At 36.1% G+C, this 21,454-nt stretch overlaps 1 protein-coding gene across 2 annotated transcripts in view; it reads right to left on the reverse strand.

Moving 5' to 3' along the window:
* The window catches only part of VAV3 (vav guanine nucleotide exchange factor 3), a 165,786-nt gene that overhangs the window by 74,932 nt on the left and 69,400 nt on the right, over positions 1 to 21,454 (reverse strand). For both annotated transcript variants that reach the window (XM_054073128.1, XM_009555828.2), the window contains exons 8-15: positions 19,964 to 20,067; positions 17,893 to 17,992; positions 16,467 to 16,562; positions 14,729 to 14,797; positions 12,248 to 12,334; positions 11,716 to 11,801; positions 11,200 to 11,332; positions 10,775 to 10,884 (exon numbers count right to left, since the gene is read on the reverse strand). In XM_054073128.1, the coding sequence (XP_053929103.1) occupies positions 10,775 to 10,884; positions 11,200 to 11,332; positions 11,716 to 11,801; positions 12,248 to 12,334; positions 14,729 to 14,797; positions 16,467 to 16,562; positions 17,893 to 17,992; positions 19,964 to 20,067 (785 nt within the window). The remainder of the gene's footprint in view (positions 1 to 10,774; positions 10,885 to 11,199; positions 11,333 to 11,715; positions 11,802 to 12,247; positions 12,335 to 14,728; positions 14,798 to 16,466; positions 16,563 to 17,892; positions 17,993 to 19,963; positions 20,068 to 21,454) is intronic.

The following is a 21,454-nucleotide window of genomic DNA, read 5'->3' on the forward strand; positions in this document are numbered from 1 at the left end:
CTAATACTTAAAGCAATGAATCTTGGCAATCCTGACATGCAACACTAAGTTCTATATCTCACTTTACAAAACAGAGCTTTGATTATCTTGGGTCTGCAGTGTTTCTAAGATGCACAGTGCAATGAAAAGTGTACATCATCAATATCAAGTACCTTAGATGGGATTTGTTACTGTCATTTCCTTACTTCTTCAAAACTGATGGGAAAAGATTATATCAAAATACATGTCTGAACAGCATGTTTCACAACATGTTGTAGTAAACGAATTATAACTTCTTCAATGAGTAAGGCACAAATATGCTTTCTATTACTCTCAGTTTAAACTTCCTCTACACAGTTAACCTTACAAAATAAAACAGCAGGAAAACTACTGAACTTTCAGCCCCAAAGCTCGCTCTCTCTTATCTCTCTACCAAATATGTGATTACTACAGATGTGTCTCAAGAAGAAATAAAAGGCTAAGAGATAGCTTACTATAACTCTTTCCTCCTGTTTTCCCATGTTGAGAATTAGCATATTAAAATCCCAGTCATCACTTCCAGAAAAGCCATATTTATGAAGATATAAAAAATTTAAAAAAACTTATTTCACAAATTTTTAGCTTTCAGAGTACATCCTCCCTTGGATGCTTTGCCCCCGGATGCGTCAATGTTAGCCTTACGGACCTGAAGAACTATTGTCTTGAGTTTGTTTCGCATGGACATATTACTGAAAGCCTACTGGCTGCCAATAAATCTAACAAAAATACAATAAACTAATAAAATAAAGTATTAAATCAATTAGATTAATTAAACTCTTATAGCAAGTTTAAATTTTAAATAGGAAATTAATGAAATGCAAATAACACTGCCTGTACTGAAAAAAAAATACACAGAAGAGAAGAAGTAGTATTATAAAAATGTAAAGAGTAGAAGCAACTAGAAGCTGCTGTCTTTGCTCCTGGTTATCGGTGTCAATCTCATAGCAGCAAGAAGGTATCCAGCAGCAGAAAGCACTAGAAGTCTACCATCTTGTGGCTTCATATTCTGCAGGGAGTTAAAGGAAAGAGAGTTTGGAGCATAGCACAAAGAAAAATTCTCCTCTTTCTTTTAGTCTACACTTATTATTACCTTTCATTATACCAGTTAGAAACTGCGGTTTAAATAACCTGCCTGCAAGGTCCACTGCTGTCCTCCACTAGTGACCCATTCTTCTGTCTTGCTTTATTTTGAGTGCCATTTCTTTTAATTGCTTCCTTGGCAGCTTTCCAATACTAGCTTGACTGCAGCAATCAAGACCTGAAAAGATTCCCCTCCTCCCTGGATCAAGGCCACTGAGGTGTTGCTTATACTTATTACAAACATTTCAATTAGTGTTGAAAAATTGCTTGTCTGGACTAATTAATTAACAACTCCAATTCTCCTTCCCAGACTTCAAGTATTTTTAAACTAAATGTATTTTTAAACTAAATTTATTTTTCCTGGAACCGTAAGGAAAAATGTATAGGAAGGGGGGCAAAAAAATCCACATCCCCCCAAAAAAAAACCAAAACCGAATCAAATAAACAAAAAAACCAAATGAAAACAAAACACCACCACCAACGAGAACGGAAAAATGTTTGATATTGCTCGGATATGTGCTCACCGTTTTTCCACACCAAAAAATACATAAATGTTTAATTGCAGGGACTGCGGCAGGTACAGGAAAATAAAGAACAAATGCATCTTGCACAGGGACACTTTACAAATGAATCAAGAAAGCTCCTTTAAAAAGTGAATTAGCTGCAAAACAAGCATGTGCTGACCTAGACACCATTGAGTAAATAATTTCTTCTGTTAAATACAGAGAAAGCAAAGACACTGTAAACACTGACTGAATTGAGCCATTCTGCTCAAGGGACTGATGATAAACTCACCTCACAAGCATCATTTAAGCCCAGAGATGCTCCTTCACATTGTCATAGTTCAGTGGGACTGAACTATGGAACAGCATAGTGCCCAGATAAGCTTTTGATAGTGCCCTGGAACAGCATGAAATGTCCAGACAAGCTTTTGGGTTGGGAGCAGGCTGTCCAGTAGAGTCACGGGTTCTGCGTAACAGAGAGTTGCCCTTCCTTTGGGGTTGACAGTTTCCCTCTAAAATGGAAAAACATGCTAGGAAGTCCTAATGATACTTCATATTCTTGGTTTCAACTCATTTTTGCAGAAATGCTCTTTGGGTCAGGTTTTGAAGACCTTTTTCCCACATCAGTCTCTTCAAAAAAATCAATCATGTCACAAGAAATCACACAGGGTTCAATGGCATGTAGATGTTGGCTAAATATCCCATAATTTTAGAAGCACATTGTATTTGAAACTGAACAGACATTTCAGTTGATTAAAAAAAACTGATTAAAACTTGGCTTTAGAGAGTAGTTCATGTACGTACACCCACCTGTGAGCTCAGAGGCATAAAAACAATAAGCAGATGCATGAAGTATCATGTAAGGAGTCTGCAATGAATTGCAACTGGTTTAAGTATCAAAAAAAAAAAAATGAAATACTATGAGGAGCTCTGATAAACCACAATACCTTGAACTCTCCTCAACTCTCAACCCCAATTCGGCCTTTGCATTTTCGAGCTGTTATTATTCTACACCCCATGATATGCTTCTAAGAAGTTAAAATGTTTCATACAGAAACGTTCAGCATTATGGACAGCCTCAGCACGAACTGCTGAAGAATATTTGAAGTGTATGTGACATGAAATTTGATGCTGTATTCATGCAGTATAGTCTATAAAGGAAAAGGCACAGGTTAATACCTACAAACACTGAAAATTTTCATTCCAGTTTTACTTACAGTACTGCTATTTTACACCACGGCAGAAAATATATCAATAAATCTAGATCTGCCATAAGTATTTGTAAGTTATTAATTGTTAACAGAAATTATTTATGAAGACTTCCTAAGTTAAAATACCCATTTTGTGCCAAAGTGACTTCCTTTCAAAATTTTAAGCACCTTAGAAGTTAGGCCATGGCAACTGGTACTAAGCATCTCAGAAAGTTTTGGAAAATTTAACTAGGTGATAAAATAGAGCTGACATTTATCACATATTCAAATGTTTTAAGTAATAAAATGGGCAGAAGAATTTAAAAGACTGAAAACCATTTATGTTACTGTCAAAAAAGACAAAAAGCTTTCAGCCAAACCTTGTATTTGTCCCCAGAGATGTTCAACCTCATTCCCTGCTCTGATATGCAGCAGATTTCTCTTAGAACCCAGTTCCCCAAAACCAGCCTTACATTTGCACTATCCTTTCTTCCCATGCTAAACGCTTTGGCTCTGTGCAACTACTACCATTTCAACTGATCACTTCATACAACATGCTGACATCTAACAGAAAGGCATTTGTGTAATAAAATAGCAAAATAAGAGTGCAGAGACAAAAATACAAATAAATGATGCTTTTTAAACATTTACCAGGATTTATTACTTATTGCAAAAAGGTGAAGAGAGAAAATGGGATTCTTAAGGAGTATTCTCACTAGGCACGGGCAATGCCATTTCACAAAGCATAAATTTCAGCTTCTTTTCTACTCTATCTTCTCAGGAGCAATGCTGATTACTTACAGCTAATTCATTTTCTCTGTTCCAGCTAGGCTGTTATATTTCAGAATCATCTTTGAAGATGCTATTTACTGAATTAATCAATCAATCAATTCTCCATATGTTAATACTCAGACATTCTGGTTTGTCACATCAAAGAGTCTTCATCAAGAAGACATGTTATATAATTAAATTAACCATATCACAAGTAAATTGTGCTTTTGATCAAGAACGCACAACTTCTAAGGCTTTGCCAGGAAATTTGCTTATTTGATCATATGACGAGTGGCTTTTTTGAGATCAAGGAATTTATCTTGTTAACTTTTTGCAAACGTACTGCATTGTTTCAAACAAGATGATGGCTTTCATTTTTCCTTATCAGCCTACTTCCCTGAAAAGCATGGAAGATGGACTGCTTTGAGCTAATCTGTTCCCGTATAACATATTTAAACATCATCTGATAGGAACAAAGCTCTGCCACACATCAGTATTTGTATATAAAAAGTATCAATACTTTAATATTCACAGGCTGAGTCTTATTTGTGAATGTTCTAAGTATTACAAATCAAGATTTACCAAGTTGCTTGCCTTGATAAGCTTTAAATATTTTATCATACATTTACACTTAACTGAAGACAAATGTTTATGTTTTGAGGTAAACAGCATAAAATTATAGGATGTATATAGCCATATATTTGTAAATTACCAAACAAACACCTAAACATCCTAAAGAAAAAAGTAGCAAAGATTGCAGTGAGAAACTAGGACACCTGTTCACATAGCCAAAGTATCAGGACAAACCCATAATGCAGCATTCCATGTTTAAAGACTAAAAATACATTAACAACTTGCACAGGGAAAAAAAAAAAACAGTATTTAGATGGTAGTACTTTATTTTTATGATGTAGCGTCACTACAAATCTATTTCTCTGAATTATAAGAAACACTCACTAATTTCCATAGTAATATACCTGACATGTTGAAAGGTAAGTCATAAAAACATACGGACTAGGAAACCTTTGATTTTTGTGAAGTAGAAAGCATAATATTGAAGTATATTTATCATCCACAAGTGTTTACACAGTGTTTTCATAAATTCTATTTTGCTTTCACATTCTAAGCCGTCCTTACACTGCACTCTAAATCATATGCAGAATCTTCGCGCAGTTCTTGCTGTGCCTGGAATAATCTAAAGAAAGTGCATAACTATAAATATGTTGTGAATGCTTGCTTATAACCCTGAAAAACATTTGGTCAAAACCAACCGGAGTCATAGCAAAGAACAGGCAACCATTCTTCTTTGGCAGACATGGACTTGGCATTCATTCCTGCAGTGCTGAAATATTTATACTGATGGAGGAGCCCAGGCAGACATGTTTGTTTATTACTCTGGTAACCTATGTGAGCTTGGTATAAGTGAAATACCTTTGCACTGAAAAATGTAGCAGATACCTAAGGCTTTTGAAGTGCTCTGATAAGAAAGCTTTAATTTAATATGTCCGTGTTCAATATGTCAGAGCTCAAATATTCTCTTAGAAGAAGTGCATTAATAATGCATATGCATTATCTGAGGGAACAGATCTATTTGAGCTGAATCTGACCAATGTCATTAGTCACAGAGTGCAATCAAATTTGGAAATATGTATGGTAACAGGTAAAAGAACACTTTTCACCTAGTTTTTTTCTTGTACTAGTTTTCTTGGAACTCTATCTACAATTTATGTAGCTTGCCTAATCTAAAATGTTGCACGCACACCTATCAGACTTGAGAATCCATGAGTCTTGGCATTATTTCCTTACAATCAGATGATGTGTTCTGCATCCCTGGAGGTACAGGGTGTGAATTTATGTCTAACTGAAACAGTAATTTTTCAAAAACATATTAGACTGTACCTGAGCTACTGCATAAACTCTGTGGAGACCTAAAACTAAAACCACTATTTTTTTTTTGAGGGCTATATGGCTTTCACGTCTGAAAATCTCTTTTATTTGGATTCTTTTTAAAAAAATCATATTAATTAAGTCTGTGCAATTAACACATACCGTAATAACTATAATGACTATGTGTTTTTCACTGATTTTTCAGGCATTACTAATTAGACATTGCAATTTCACTGACAATGTCAAAACAGAAACTATAATCGCTACTTCTGAAGGTGAAAATTTAGCTAACTACAATAAGAGAAGGCCTGTTTCTCTGCCTGCATGATGTTTTCATGCACTTCTGCGTTTGTGAAAGAGAGATGTTGAGTAAAGCCTCATTAAAAGGCGTGTTACAACACAGTTGCGTAAGACTTTGCAATATTAGTTCTGTGCATCTTGAAATCCAGCAGTATTAAACCCAAGCTGACAAGGCCTTGAGCAACCTAAGGCCTGTAGGACACTGAAGCAGACAATCGCCACATACCCCTTCCAACCTAAATTCTTCTGTGATTACATTTTAAATTGCTTATCTGTGCAATAGGTTCCTATCTAGGAACATATGCTGAAGCCAAGTTTGCTGATGGCCATTTTTAGAGTGGATTACAAGACACGATTGAGAAACCAGAGAAAAACTTAATTAAATTAGCAAACTGGACATCATGATGACAAAATAAATTCAGCACAAACCAGCATAAGATACGGCATGCAATATTACACTAATGGATTCAGATATTAAGATAAGTCAGTGGGAAAATATTATATCTGGCCTTTCACAGAAAAGGCCTCTGCCATTGTGAAGATGACAACACACACCTGCTCCACGCTCTACTGTGACCAAGAAACTAACTACACACAAAGAAATAATTAGTGGATAGAAGCAAATGTTTAGTGTTAACATGAGACAGCTGTAGTAATAACCAACATATTTTCTTCCAGTATTTATTCTATCGTCTCATGATGAAATACGAGAATTAAATTCATCACAGCAGTGATGAGAAAAAGCAGTTGCCACATAATAAGAAATTTAGCCTTATAATTTAGTCAGCTAAATAGTTCCAAATTAATGTAACTGAGGTTTTATATATGCATACAATAGAGGCAGACAACTACAACTTTGAAGGAGTTTTTTCTTTTAATAAAGAACAGTTAACATAGTGTCATTGACACATGTATTACTCAAATATTTTTTAAAATAAGCACTTTTGAAATAAGGAAAGCATCTGTAGGAGAGCTTTCTACAGGAAAACAAAAATACACCAATCAGCGTTCCTACCTTTTAGTGTAAGCTGAATAACACAGAAGTACCAAATATTTTATGCAATATGCAGGTATATTATGAAACATTATACATTTGTTCTGATTCTTGTAGGTGTTTTTAATATGGTAGAAAAGAGAGTAGACAGGACATGCTACTAGGAAATCTAACAAAATGATGTCTCATACGCACAATCATTTTTTTGAGGTTTTTAATGGCTCAGATGCAGCAAATAAACCATGCACTTTATCATATGGCTGACAAACTTTCACTTAATACATGATGACTCTAAATTGGCTAAGCAATTTGGTGCAGTAATTTGGCTGTACACTTCTATTAATATTATCGTGGATATGGAATTACTTTGCATTTAAACCACGTTCTTTGACATGCTAGATTAAATTTAAACCTTCCACATCTAGTACAGTAAAGTCTTTGTAGTACTACCTTTTAAAAGGTGCTTATTTACCCATACAGCTACAGGCTCATCCATTAATACGAACAGAGTTCAAAGAACAAAATAGCAACTGCTCACTCCTGCTGTTAAACACCACATCTCTTCCGAAGCCACAAGTGGTTATGCTTCCCCTTTCGTGCTTGCAAAAGTTCCATGCAAATCAGTGAGGGAACAGGCACACCAAAGAAGAACTCAGCCATTTGTGATACAATGGCCCTCATGAAAACATCCTCCATTGGCCTCTATTTCCTAGCTTTGTGAAAACCTCTCAAATTCATCAGATTTACAAGTCCAACCAAAGATTCAGCTTCAAGAGCTTGACTGCAATGTTAAATGCGCTGTCCCAGTGTCTTACTTTTTATTGTCATCTAGAAAATCCAGTACTCCCAAATAACCAGCAATTTTTAAGGTTATACACAATAAACTTGACCCAGCCTCAGCTGTGAAGATTGCCATGAATAGGTCAATAGCATCAAATTCAGTGCAGCCATGCCACAGTATCATTGCTGCTGAGGATGCAGTGTATGAACATCAATAACTCTCATGAAAACCTTAAGAAAAATAAAAATTGAAGGGCTTCAGTATTATATAATTTCAAAATAAAGCAACAGCCTGAGGAAAACAGTAAATACATACTGTAGCAGCTGAACTGCCATATGAATAAAAATAATTTTTTCAGTTTCTTATGACCAGCAACCCATCATCCCCAGCCTTCCTCATAACAACTCACATGTACCACAGTAACAACGGAGCTGGCTGAGAGGTAGAGTATTTTCACAGGTTTGTGAAACTAATTATCTAACAAACGAAAAGGCAACACCGGAAATTGCACTGGGATTTCACCCTTCTTTCCTTGATTTTCCTTATCAAGTATGCCTAATGTGTTCCTGCCCTCCAAATCCAAACCAAGTCCAGCCAGTAAAGCAGCATCCTCCTCTATTTCATACTTTATCAATAACATAAGCCTCCCATATCTCATCTCAATCACACCAGCATCTCAACAGGAGGTGCCTTTTCAGCAATATAACCATACCATCATTGTTGTTCATACACTGGTGTAAACACCTAAGCTCCTAAAAAAAATAAAAATGAAAACATAAGGCCTAGCTAACAATAAAACTGTTCTAGTGGTTAGTTTTTAAAATAAAAATAATAAGAGACATTCTAATTTGTTCTCCTTTTATGTTCTTGGATTGACTTCATACAGAGCACAATCCAAAAGGCAACAAAACTGCACCGATATTTCTGTCTGGAACTCAGTAAACAAAATCATTTTTGATAATCAAAAAAAGAATTTAATTTACTCCTTCAGCTGTGCTGGTTTTGCAGTCTCAGTAAAAGTTTCAAGTAATGATAAGTATTTTGCTGATAGAAGCAGCAATTATAATTGAGTATGATGAATAATCACATCATTTCAATCATGGCTTTTTTTCAGAGTAGAATCACACTAGAACAGATAACCTACATGGTAGGCAAAGAGACTCCTGAAAACAACAAATCAAACCAACTGACGAATTGTTGAAACACTTGGCTTAGTTTATTCCCAATAAACTCTTGTGCCTCAGCATGCATTAGAACATAATTACTGCTACATAACCAAGGTATGTTTTGAGAGAACTGTTGAGGGAAATACGCTATGAAGTCGAACTCATGTGTTGTGGAGTTGGAGGAAAGGCATAAAAACTTCAGAAAGCATAGAAGCTCCCCATTGTTTTCAGTACTAGTGGTTATATACGTAAGGGAGCAAACGCATTTCCCCATGCAGATAATGCCACCCTATATCATGCTGCACCTCAGCCCTGAATGCCAGCAACCCTGCTGCTCGAGTTGCTGTGCCTCTGCATTACAACCTTTAACCACACAGGAAGAGGTTAAACTAGAGGTATGGGTTTACAAGAAGGACAAACATCCATGCAAGACAAGGCTGACACCACCACTCATTTTCAATAACCAACACCATCTGCCCAAGAGGAAAGAGCAGCACATTAACTTGTCAATCCTTCAGGTCCCGTTTGTTCTGCTCACAGAGGGCAATGGACAGCAGTAAACCACTGTTCCCTAAGGAATGCTCACGAGCTGCTCATGAGCACTGGCTGCTGCTTAATGCTGGGCAAGGATATGCAGCTGCACTTACGCAGCACACGCACAGCGGTGGGGTGAGGGAGTCCTGCAACAAACCATAAGAATGTTTGTGAAGAACGGAACAGACACTCCTGGGAAAAAAATAGCTCTCCTATTGCTTTCTTCTTAGCTCCTTTGGCTGACTTTGGTTTGATTTGGTTAGAGATTTTTATTTTCCACTGGGACAGGATGCCTGAAGAGCGATCAATACATGCAATGCTAAAGCTTCTCATACATGTTTTGTCTATGTTTAAGTAAATATCAATAATGACATTACAGGAATTGCAGCAGGAAGTGCACAGGGCGGGGGGGGGGGGGGGGCAGGAAGATGCTAACTGCTCCACTTTCTGCAAACATAGAAATAAATAGTTCTTCTCATCTCCCACTATGCCACCCAGAGATTTCTGCCAAAACACGTATCATTTCAATAAAAATCAGCAAGATGGGAACCCTAGTGAGCAGACCTTATAATAACTGTCCAGCCCATGCTCTTCTCCCTAATGTTTTCATTAAAAAAAAAAATCAGCACACACTTTTTCTAAACCTTAGTATAATATATAGTTGATAAACAAGTTCATAAGAGATTTTCACTCACATCAGCTCATAACAGCCTTTTTTCCCCAATTAACAAACCTTTAGGTTCACATCCAAAACAACTTTACTAATGCTTTCTCTCCATTTTCATGTATGTCACTCTTCCTCACACCTCTTTTTTTTTTTTCACCATAAAGCAAGCATCATCCTGTCATCCAATTCCGTCATTCATGTATTAAATTTAATCAGAATACCCAAGGCATCAATAATCACGTTTGTCTTTCTGACAAGAATCAGACATGGAAATAAAGCTCATGCTGCATAACAATAATGTAATCTGCAGTCTTGCATCAGAACAACTTACTTCTGAAGAACTCTAAAGCAACCTCCTTTTTCAGTTGAAAATATATAAAGGAAATCAGCCTCATGAAACTAAATTTAATAAGCCAGCCAACTTTATCCAAATACTAAACAACAAAATAATTAAAACCCACTGGGAAAGAGTCCAGGATCCCCTCCGAAACCATCAGCATCACCTTTCAAAAAATATATTTCATCTATTTCAATTAATCAAAATAAAAATGGGAAGGGAAAAAAAATGTCACTATTATGTTGGATATTTATTGCTAAGAAAATTAATATTTCCCCTTTGTTGCTTAAGATAGCATTACTAAAGCAGTTCTAGCAGCTAAGTTGGAAACTAATACATAGCCTACAGTGCCCTCTTTCTTTTCCAACAGAAATTTCAGGGAAATATTCTGTTCATTAAGATGTCACTCAGCTGTTTCTCAGCCAAATAAAATAGATAACTAGGCTGTATTAAAAAAACCTAAACGTGAATGCAGTTCAGCATAATTCAAGTGATCTCCTTACACTGGTGATGAAAGTGATTCCACCTTAATAAAAATATACTTACAGAGCCATCTGAAATTGTTCAAGCCATTTTTTCTTCAAGTCCTTAGTTTTGCAATAAACTTCTAAACCATTTTGACCTTGGATATGAATGAGGTAGAAGCCATAAGACCACTGCACAAAAAGATTGGCAATACAGAGGTCACTAGTTATGAAGGAATGAAAGAAAAAAATAAAGAAGCATTTATATTTTCCTTTATTCTCTTACATTGGGAACACCAGGACCTCATTATTGTGTTCACTTACAAATGACTTACTCAAACATTTTAATTACATCAAAATAAACAACTTGGGATCCTTAAATATTCACTGCAGCTTATACTTAAAACATAAAACTGTAAATAAATTGTATATACACTTTGAACTCCTGCAAAATGTTGCAAATTGCTGCTAAAAATACGCATTTTATATGAATCCACAAATATTTACCTTTTTATTTTCTTTATCAGTAGTGGGGTTATTTGTAATTTTGTATTTCTGAAGATCTATTATTTCCTTCATTTCATAATTATCACCTCTCCGCTTGCAGACAATTACAGCTAGATCAAACAAGAAGATATGCCTATGAAAATACAATATAAAGATGGTTAAAAACACTCCAGAAAGGTAACACCCAAATTCTTATTTTGCACACCTTTGCCTATGGCACTTAAAACTTTGAAGGTGAACAACTATACTACTGAATACCAAAACAAAAACCACTGAACGTACTTTTGCTAGAGACTTCCTACTTGCAAGGGACTTAAGTGATCTCAGATGATCACGTAATAGCTAACTTCCCATGAATCACTTTAAAAATTCACTTGGTAAACAGTGGATGATGGGCTCTGTGAATGCAGAGTGAAAAGGAAAACACTCTCAAGAATCATCAAGCTGACCTCAAATCTAAAAAGAGCGATATTTTACAGGCTTCTTAATAACAAACACCAGAATTCATGCCATCACCTGTCTTGCCTCGCACGTTTGTCTAGTGTTGTTATCCTTATTTCCCCATCACCTTGAGGTCTTCCATACTGTAAGAGGGAATGATTCTGGAAGAGAAGAAACATGTATGATTCAATACATGTGCCAAGATGGTGACACATTCAAATGTTAGACCACTCTACTCCTTTTACCCCAAAATAAGGACTTTTCAGGCCTGAGAACAACAGTTTTTCCTCACTATCATCTACACTGAAAGCAATAAATTCTCAATCCATTCCATTTTTCTCTTCAAATAGGAAAAACTTGCCCATTATAAAAATGCTTGAGTCACCAGACAAATACAAACCTTTAACTATGCAAAGACATTTAACTACAGCTCCCACAAAATTGCAGATTTCTGTATTTAAATATTCATGTCATTCTAAGCCAAAGCATACTTTTATATTATCAAGAGTAGTATAATCTCATATGAAATGGGGAAAAAATACATCTATCTATACATTTGATCAAAAGTGATTTAAAAACTGTATAAATGAAAAAAAAAATCGCATACCAGATTCTCTATTGATAGTTGAAACTGTCTAATTTCACGCAGCGTTTCATTATCTCTCTTGACTTCATTTACATATTGAGCCAAGTCCTAGAGCACCAACAGAAAAAGGAAGGAGAAAAAAAATTACCATAACAGATCACTTACATATATTATTTTGTCGAATTTATTTCTAATTTTGTCTTAGACTTATCTGCATAGATAGTCACTTAAAAAAAAATAAAATCTTTAATGTTCAAGTACTATCAATATGCATGCCTAAATACAGAAGGAAAAAGCCTCTGCATATGTTCAACCATATTTACAACTTTCTTCAACTTATCTATTGAAACACAAATTTAGTAGCAAAAAAAGAGATGTGTAAAAAACTGTAAAAAATGTGCTGATATTTTTTCTGATTTTTGTTTATGTCTTACTTTCAAGATTAAAAATGGAAACATAATTTACGCAGCATACTGTTAAGAAAGCAGTCAACAACATCCAATATCTGAGCATAAGACAGAAGGTAAATAGAACATGTAGTAGTAAATTATGGAAGGCAGTTCAAAAGCACCATGTAAGGTGTAAATATAGGGGCTTATTAGGAGATAAGTAGTTACTGCACAGGTAGTAGGAGCTTGCTCTTACTGTTGCATAGCAGAGAGAGGCTTTTAATGGGATATACAAACATAAGTTGCACACTTGAGATCATTGTTATCCCCTCTACCAGAATACATACTGTACACATTTTACTAAAGCCTTTAAAACTCTTGGAACATGTTTGAGTAACAACGACAATTTGCTTTTCTGCTTATGGTTAGAGATGAGGAGTGAGCAGGAGTGGTAACTGGTAAGGTGCAGAGAGCAGCAGCTGGAAAAGCCATTTTGATCTTCACAACTTGTTTTTAGAGTATCCCCTCAGTATGGTCACAAATTTGGAGGGTGGGAGAAAGATAGATCATCTTCCTAGGACATTTGTAATCAAAATCTAAGAATAGCTGCAATAATTAAGATAGTTTCACAAATGACTCTGCAGAGGATACATTCACACCAGTCTTTTTTTTAAAAGAGTTAGAGTAGAATTAAATAACCCTTATTTTCTTGATACTAAAAGAAATCTGACAGCATAATCCCTACTAGAAGTTGCCTTCTGGGGGGCAGTGACATTTGTTGGCAGCTTTTATAAAGACCAATGTTGTACATTTACTTCTACTACACTGGCAGGGACTGTTATAAGAGGATGCAGTAAATCAGGAGGGAAACACTGCTGCAGACTTAAAGAGGCATGCTCATACCCAGGTGCTTTTTTTGGCGGGGAGGGGAAGGGTGGTATGGGGGGACTTTTATTTGGCTGGTTACATCCTGCCAACCAGCACATAACTGCCACAGCCACTCTGGCAAAAAATGCCTTAACTGATCTTTTATTTTTAGTCCAACAGCTACCAAGAAAAGCAACAAAGCAAGCCATCAAACAGGAAAGCAAAAGGGGGACAGGTAGGGGATAAAAATAGAGGGTTATTTTCCTAGCCAGTTAGCAGCAGCCAGGATGCACGGCTTGCCACTAGATGGAAGCAACACTATGTCATCCCATTTCAGGCATCTCCAATGGAGATTATCATGGTGGCTCTCTCCACATTCACTACACAAAACCAGATGACAAAAAAAGGGAAACAAAAAATATCATTTGTGAGCTGGCTAGTTTTCCACGCATTCAAGGCAGACAGTAACATAATATGAGACAGCTGTGTGTCCCAAAACTAACTTAGTCTGACTTCAGCATCTTCTGCAGACCATACAGACTACATCAGGAGTTACAACCTATGTTGTGTTGACTTCACACTCCTTCTCCACAAATGATAGAAAAACATTCAAAATTCCAGCACATGAATGTCAACTGAAGCAGAACTGTGCTTCATTTCCGAGGCTGTGCAGAGGAACACACAATATGTTATCTTAAACATAAGGCACTACAGCTATTCTATAAAGCGTTTGTTTGTACCACTTGTGAGAGAATATAAAGTGACAGATAGTCTACCTCCAGAAAGACACTACTTTCATAGGTAAAGCCACAGAGATCATATTAAGATGAAAGAACAAGCCTTGTAAAGAAAGATTACAGTCTTAATTAGAATTGACTTGCATTGACAGAAATATTCCTGAATTTCAGAAGTGAGACCACAATTATTGAAACAGCTGTTTCTCATCTCATTATATGACAGCAAATAATGTAGAAGTAAACTGAAATAAGGAAGTTTCATTACATAAATCTTCCACTTCAGAACTATAGTGAATTTATTTCCCAAACTCGGGCAAAGCACTTAATTATATAGTTGCCTTGACATACTCAACAAAGCTCACAGTGACTTATGAAAACATGTTTGATCTGCTGAACATTATTTGTATTGTTTGTATTGATGAACATTATCTCCTCTAGGAAATATAGTCCTGAGCTACCATTTCAACTGCCCACAAAGACATAAATAGTTCACTGCCATGAATACTTACCTTCATTGCATCAAGTGCCAGTTTCAGATTTGCCTTCTCCATAGGATCAGTAGTGTGCTTTACCAGCTCCTGTGGACAGAGCAGTTAAAACCTTACACCCACTGTCTGTCACTTTACAAATTCAAGTTGTCATTGCCTGTACTCATCCCCTCCACTCCTCCAAAAAAAAAAAAAAAAAAAAGAAAGAAAGAAAGAAAGAAAAAAACAAAACAGAAAATACAATCCAAGAATTCACATTTTCATCCCCAAAGTTAGCAGCCTATAACTGAGCGGGGACTACTGCAAACAGATAACTGGCAAGTGCTTGAGAATGATTGCTGTATAGCCTAACGCTAAATTTAGCCGATAACAAACCATCATTAGAAGTTAGTTCGGTCTGTCTAGTACTTAGAAGTTGCCTATCACATCATTACTGTATGTGTATACTGAAAGCACAGGTAAACACTTCAGTTCATTTGCACATTACTATACACTACAGGATCCTGCGCACTTGTCTGCGGAGAGGGAGGTATGCCGGCAATAAAAATCTCAGCTAAACTGTGCAACTGCTTAAAAGAAGTCATTGTCTCATTACACCTAAGATAAAGCTGACTCAGAAGACATATTTAAAACAAAAGTAAATGTTTAAAGACTTTTTTTAGCCGCTTCCCATATGGAAAATAAAGGAGCATTTTTGGTTTTATGAGATGAAAAAGTAACCTCTTGGGGAAACAGGTTATTTCTTCTTTATAATTTGAGAAGAGAATTATACATTTCAGCTAACATAATAACCTGCTGAAACCATAGGAAATGGAGGAATAAGTATTTATACTTCACATTACAACAATTTAGTCAAATTTTCTTTCCAAGTATATAACGTATTTGTTTCTTGTGCAACGTGTACATATAGTGTCACACATTAGACCATAGTGACATATTGTACATCATCTTTTCATAATACACAGGTTGATTATAAAATCATGGCTCAGCTCTCACACTTTTTTTAAAAAGCAACTGTACCAGTCATTGTTTTCTCCAATTTTCCATTGATCAAATTACTGATGATGCACTTATATAAATATTTCAAAAAAATTAATACTACAAAATGTATGTTGCTCTGCAGAGTCAAAATTATGCTTCACATTCAAGTAGTAGATCTTTTTAAAATGACATTTTACAAGCATCAGCAGGGCTGACAATGTAATATAGTAATCTATTTCTTCGCAGCTGAACTAATGAGTCTCCTGGCACAGCTATCAAATTAAATTTATAAGACCTTCCACCCTTATCACAGGACTAACTGCAAAAGCTAACGCTTTGTGGGCTATAACAAGAAGCATTTCCAAATAAATATGGCTTTATTGTGATTTACAACAGCACAGAAGCATCTTAAAAGTATGCTGTAAATATGGTCCAGTTTCCTCTTTGGGAGATAATGGTTCACATTTCAAAATACGATGATTATAGTTTAGTCCTACTAACCATTTTCAACAAACCAAGAATGAAAGGTTCAGACACTGAGGAAACAACTGTGGTTTATTCTTTTTTCTCCCAGATATTCTTCAGCTCTGAGGAACGATCTCTGTAAGAAAATTCGCTCTTGACTGGATTTTATTTCGTAACAAATCAGCTTCGAATCTATGGAAACATCAATCACTTCCCTTTGATAAAGACCTTTAGCTCTCTCTTTTTACAAGCTACTGATTATAAACAATCACAGTTTTGCTCTCAGTCTCCTTAAGATTCAAAAATAAAATACCTGGAGTAGTAGGTGATATTTTAGCACTCTCTGCATTGGAACCACTAAAAGATCCCGTAATGTAAATTTCCCGTTATTGGCCCTCTTGGAACATTCCTAGTTCAAAGCAGAAGAAAGAATAAGGCAAAAGAGTTAGAAAACAGAAAATATTCAAGTGATTTATATGAAAATACAGTGATGGGCCAAGCACCTATATTAAGTATGAAATAAAGAACATCAACAAAATGAAGGAAAATAGCTGATACGGCAAGAAGAGCTAAGCAAAAAAAAAAATAAGTCAGGGTCTCAACACTTGTTCTTAGGTATTTCAACAGCACGAGTAAGAGAAGAATAAATATCAGAAAGACAACAGAAATCATGTGTTCCGTTGAACTAAAAAAAAAAGACATTGCCTATAAGTACAGCAAAGGCAGCAAATATTACATCTATCTTCAAAAAAATCAAAAGATAACGTGAGAAACTACAGGCCAGTCGGTCTCACATCAGCCCCTGCAAAAATAATGGAGCATATCCTCTTGGAAGCAATTTCTGGGCATATGAAGTTGGTGACTGAGAATATCCAGCATGGATTTATCACAGGTAAATCAATGCTTGACCTACTTGACTACTTTCCATGATGAAATGGCTAGATATGTGAATGGGTAGGGAGATTCTACCTTGATTTTTCCAGGGCCTTCAAGATCCTCTCCCACAGCGTCCTGATACACAGGTAGGGATATTATGCGCTCCAGATGAATAAACTACTAGGTGTATGAAAAGCTGGCTAAATAATGTGACATATGTATATATAAAAAAAAGCAGGAACTAATGTTTCCTACACTGCCTGAGGGACAGCTGCAGGTAGAGCTCCTCAGGGGTCAATCCAGGGACCCCTCCCATTTAATATTTTTAGCAGGAACCTCACATGAAGGGAACAAGGATAAAGCTAAAATCCTTCACCTGGTACACACCAACCAGGAACGCACTGACCCTGAGAGCTGACTTGCTAGGGCACGGCTCTGCTGGAAAGGACTCAGGGGTCATAGCAGACAGCAAGCCCAGGGCTTGTTCAGCCTTCAGGTCCCTCCCAACCTGAGTGATTCTGCAACTCTGTTCTCAGCTTCGATGTCCCAATAAGCAAAAACATACAGCTGATGATCACTTTCTGAACAAAGTCCTAAACCTACTGATGTCAGCGCAAAAACTCCTCTCGCTTCACTGCCAGTACGTGTACCACAGCAGCTCACATTCATTTCATCAAAACATCCAAAAAAAAAAAAAAACCAAAAAAAAAAAACAGGAAGAGACAAACATTCACATATCAGTTCAGCCAGGATTTTTATTATAAAGTTTTTTACTTGGAAGAAAGCAAGGCAAATTCATAAGAAACACATGTGTTTTACATATATATACACATACACACGTGTGTGTTAAAACATACTGATACCTCTAACTTCAATTTAACATCTTCTTTTGTCTTAGAGATGTTGTCTAAGCATGATATTGCTATCTCCACTTGACTGCAGTATTGTCCGTAAATAACCAATCTAAATCAAAGCAAGAGATAAAGAATAAAAGGATCATTTGCTTATTTAAGAACAATTCTTGATCATTTTTCACAAATACAGCATTAACAATCTTACTTTCAAGAGGAGCAGTGCCTGAATAAGCAAGGATAGGATTTAACCACAGATTTCAGTGGGCAGCATGAATGCAAGGAAGAATATTCAGGAGAACACTATTTTGAACTACCTTCAAAATGTTGTAAAATAATTGCAATTTTCTTTAATGTTCACATGTATATGTCCCAATAAAAATAGGACTCGGTAAAAAGCAGCTTAACTGCCATTTAACAGAACAGTCTGTAGTATTTACAACACTAGTTTTCCAGCATTGTAATGAATAAAATCTGCAACGCAGGTTTAACAGGATCAATTACAGCTGTACTTTAAAGAACTTGTAGGTTATCCACACTGATCCACCTCAAACAGTTTCTACCCGGTTATATCCTGGGAGTTCTCAGATTAAAATAATTGTGTATAAGAACTCAAGACATCCTCAATAGTTGTCAAGGGCATTAATGCTTCTTGAAGGAGCCCAGTTTTATGACAGGAGTTTCTTAACCCTGCTTGGAGTGCTCCTTTCTGCCAGTCCCATTGCAAAGAGTCCTGCTTCCTTTCACCTTTTCATATATTTCCTCGAGGTGATTCTTTATGTATGCTTCAAACCCAATTTTTCTGGGCTCCCATGACCATGGGGTCTCCAAAATTCCTTTTTCCCTTGCCTAATCTTTACCATCCATTTTCATTCTTTTTTCACACTTACAGTGATGATATCAATTTGACCCTTAACATTTCTTATTACTTTTAATCACCACATGGTTTAAGACACAGTCTACCTCCATCCGTTTCCTTTTTTGTATAATATAAACCTGAGGTTTCTTCTCAGTGTCCTTTGTTCCCCTTTTAGCATGCATCTCAGCACTACTTTTGAAGGATAAGCATTTTCCAAAACAACTTCTTGCCCCCTAATTCTTCCCTACAGCAGCAGAAAGTCTAACAGCCTGGGAAATAACTATGTCCTGCTCCAACATAAAAGCTGAGGCATAGGGTCTCTGAAAGCAAGACTGTTTATGGGCAGTCTGGAACACCCTCCTCCCTTAGAAAACAACTCTCTAACGTTTTCCACATGCAGCTGCCCAGTTTCTCACAAACCTGCTATTACTGTAACAATTCTCCTTCCCATCACCCTCAAGCAAACACAACTAGCTTCCGCAGGTCTTTCCCATTCCAGTTCCAGAAGGAACTCATTTTTAACCACAACCCAAGGCTTGTTTCAAGGCAGGTCAGCATTGTCGTCCACAATACAAGCACCACAGGCATGTAAGTTCATCTATACAGTCCAACAGCTGTTCAGTGCCGGCAGAAAAAAAGACCAATCTGAGAAGGTGGATAAAAAAAACTGGCAATTAGCCTACAGGGCATGGCATGCTGCCGCACCTCTCCTGTTATCAGCCAGGCTGTTTTTCACAGTTTGAAGGTAGAGAATGTTTGCTTTATTGTTACACCGTTGATTGCAAGGGGTAGACCATAGTCTCTTTGTCTCTTCATTTTTGCATCTGCTTTCATTTCTTTCAAGGGTGACTTCCTTGGTTTTCTTTAACCTGCAATAGCCTTAAATATGTATCCTTGTCTTATTTTGCTCTTTCTTCCCCTTTTTTAACCATCTGCCTGTTAAACAATACAGGTACATGCTATAAAATACCTGAGGTTATTTGCATTAAAAAAACGCTGTGCCTGTGTATGTAACTATATTAACAAGCTGTAAGAAGAGGGAGGATTCATATAGCAAGAGGTTATATTTTGACTCCCAGGCTCAGAACATCAAACTAGCTTAGTAAGTGTACTGACATTGAGTCCAACTCTGTTTCAGAAATATTCATCAAACAAAAGTACGGTAAAATACTTCACGAAATCGAGCATAGTTTATCATAATTAGTAAGAGTGCATAAATCTTACCTTTCCTTGTAGTTAATAAAAATTTGGTATAGGTTCTGATCATTTTTGTTAACAATGGAATCATTGATGTCCTGTGTTAGATTCCTGTGAATTTTCACCAAATCCTTAAAAACAGTAATGAGGAGGGGGAAAGGTTTTTAAAAACAGAATAGCTTAAAGCTTTGAATATAAAAATTTGTTAGATCCATGATTTTCAACAAATTGGATCATCTAACAATAGATGTTTGCCACATCTTCCATACAGTGCAACAAGAAAAACTAAACTCCAAGAACTACCCATTAGAAACTAATTTATTCTAGCTTGGAACGTGCACCGTTAATTCATCTTCATTTTATAAGGATAATTTTAAAATTAAGCAAGTCAAGTAAATGCGTTAGTGACAAGATAAAGTAATGATTCATGTTCCTGAGCTGTGAAAAATTAGTTTTGTACATTACATTGGTCAATTAGTGATGTTCTAATGATAAGTTAACTGCAATCATAATGACTTTGCCAATACAGCAGGCAACTAATAGCTGAGAGAGAGGCAAGAATATTGCAGAAAGATTTGCTCCCCGAGTACAGCAGCAGCTCACCTTACTTTTTCACTGTTATATAAAAATCTGTAAGCAACTACAGGAGATTACATCAGCCTTAATACTGTCTGTATGGATACTATCCAAGACCTCACAAGAAATCAAGTCAAAACAGGTTAAGAAGTTTTTAAATCAGGATAACTGACTGAAAGGTGGTTTAATGCAGTAAATAAATTATATGCTACAAAAATAACATGTAATACTGAATTGTGAACTAGGCAAAAACATTTCACTTCACTGTGACAAAAACTAAGAGTACACACGAGGTCAATCATCACATCACAGGTGAGGGAACAAAAACTTGAAACAGATCAAATTCAGTTGCTAGCAGTATGGCCATATCCGCAGAATCTTAAGTTGCAGCAGACAAAGATGATATTACAGAAACGCTTCCCAATTAATATATTACAGGACCATATTTTCTTAGGAGTGCACAAGTACTGAACTAAGCAACAACCCAAAAAAACAGGTTAATGCTAAGAGGACAAAATGTCTTTTTGAGCTTCAATCTCTAATTCAAAGTCCAGTTCTAAACTAAACTGATTTTAACATCATTAGAAGTTAATGAAAGTTCCAACACTTTTTTTTTTATTATTCAAGTATCTGTTACACATATTTCCATCTCTCTCTCCCCCTGTATGTTTGGATAAGTTTCAATTCAAATACATTCATAGTATACATAAATACATACAAATGCATCTATATATGTACATATATATAGACATATGAACACAGACATACAAATATGGGGCCATATGTACATTCTATAGGACAGAACTTTGAAGCATGAGCCCTAATGAAAGGCACTGTCTTTAGATTGGTGAGTAGTTTGGGGTGGTTGGGGAGTTTGTGGTTTTTTTAAATCAATAGATGATGTTTCCAGCAAGATTCTTTCAGAGTCTATATAAATAATAT

This window comes from Cuculus canorus, chromosome 8 (genome assembly GCF_017976375.1).
Source record: "Cuculus canorus isolate bCucCan1 chromosome 8, bCucCan1.pri, whole genome shotgun sequence".
In the NCBI taxonomy this organism is placed as follows: Eukaryota; Metazoa; Chordata; class Aves; order Cuculiformes; family Cuculidae; genus Cuculus; species Cuculus canorus.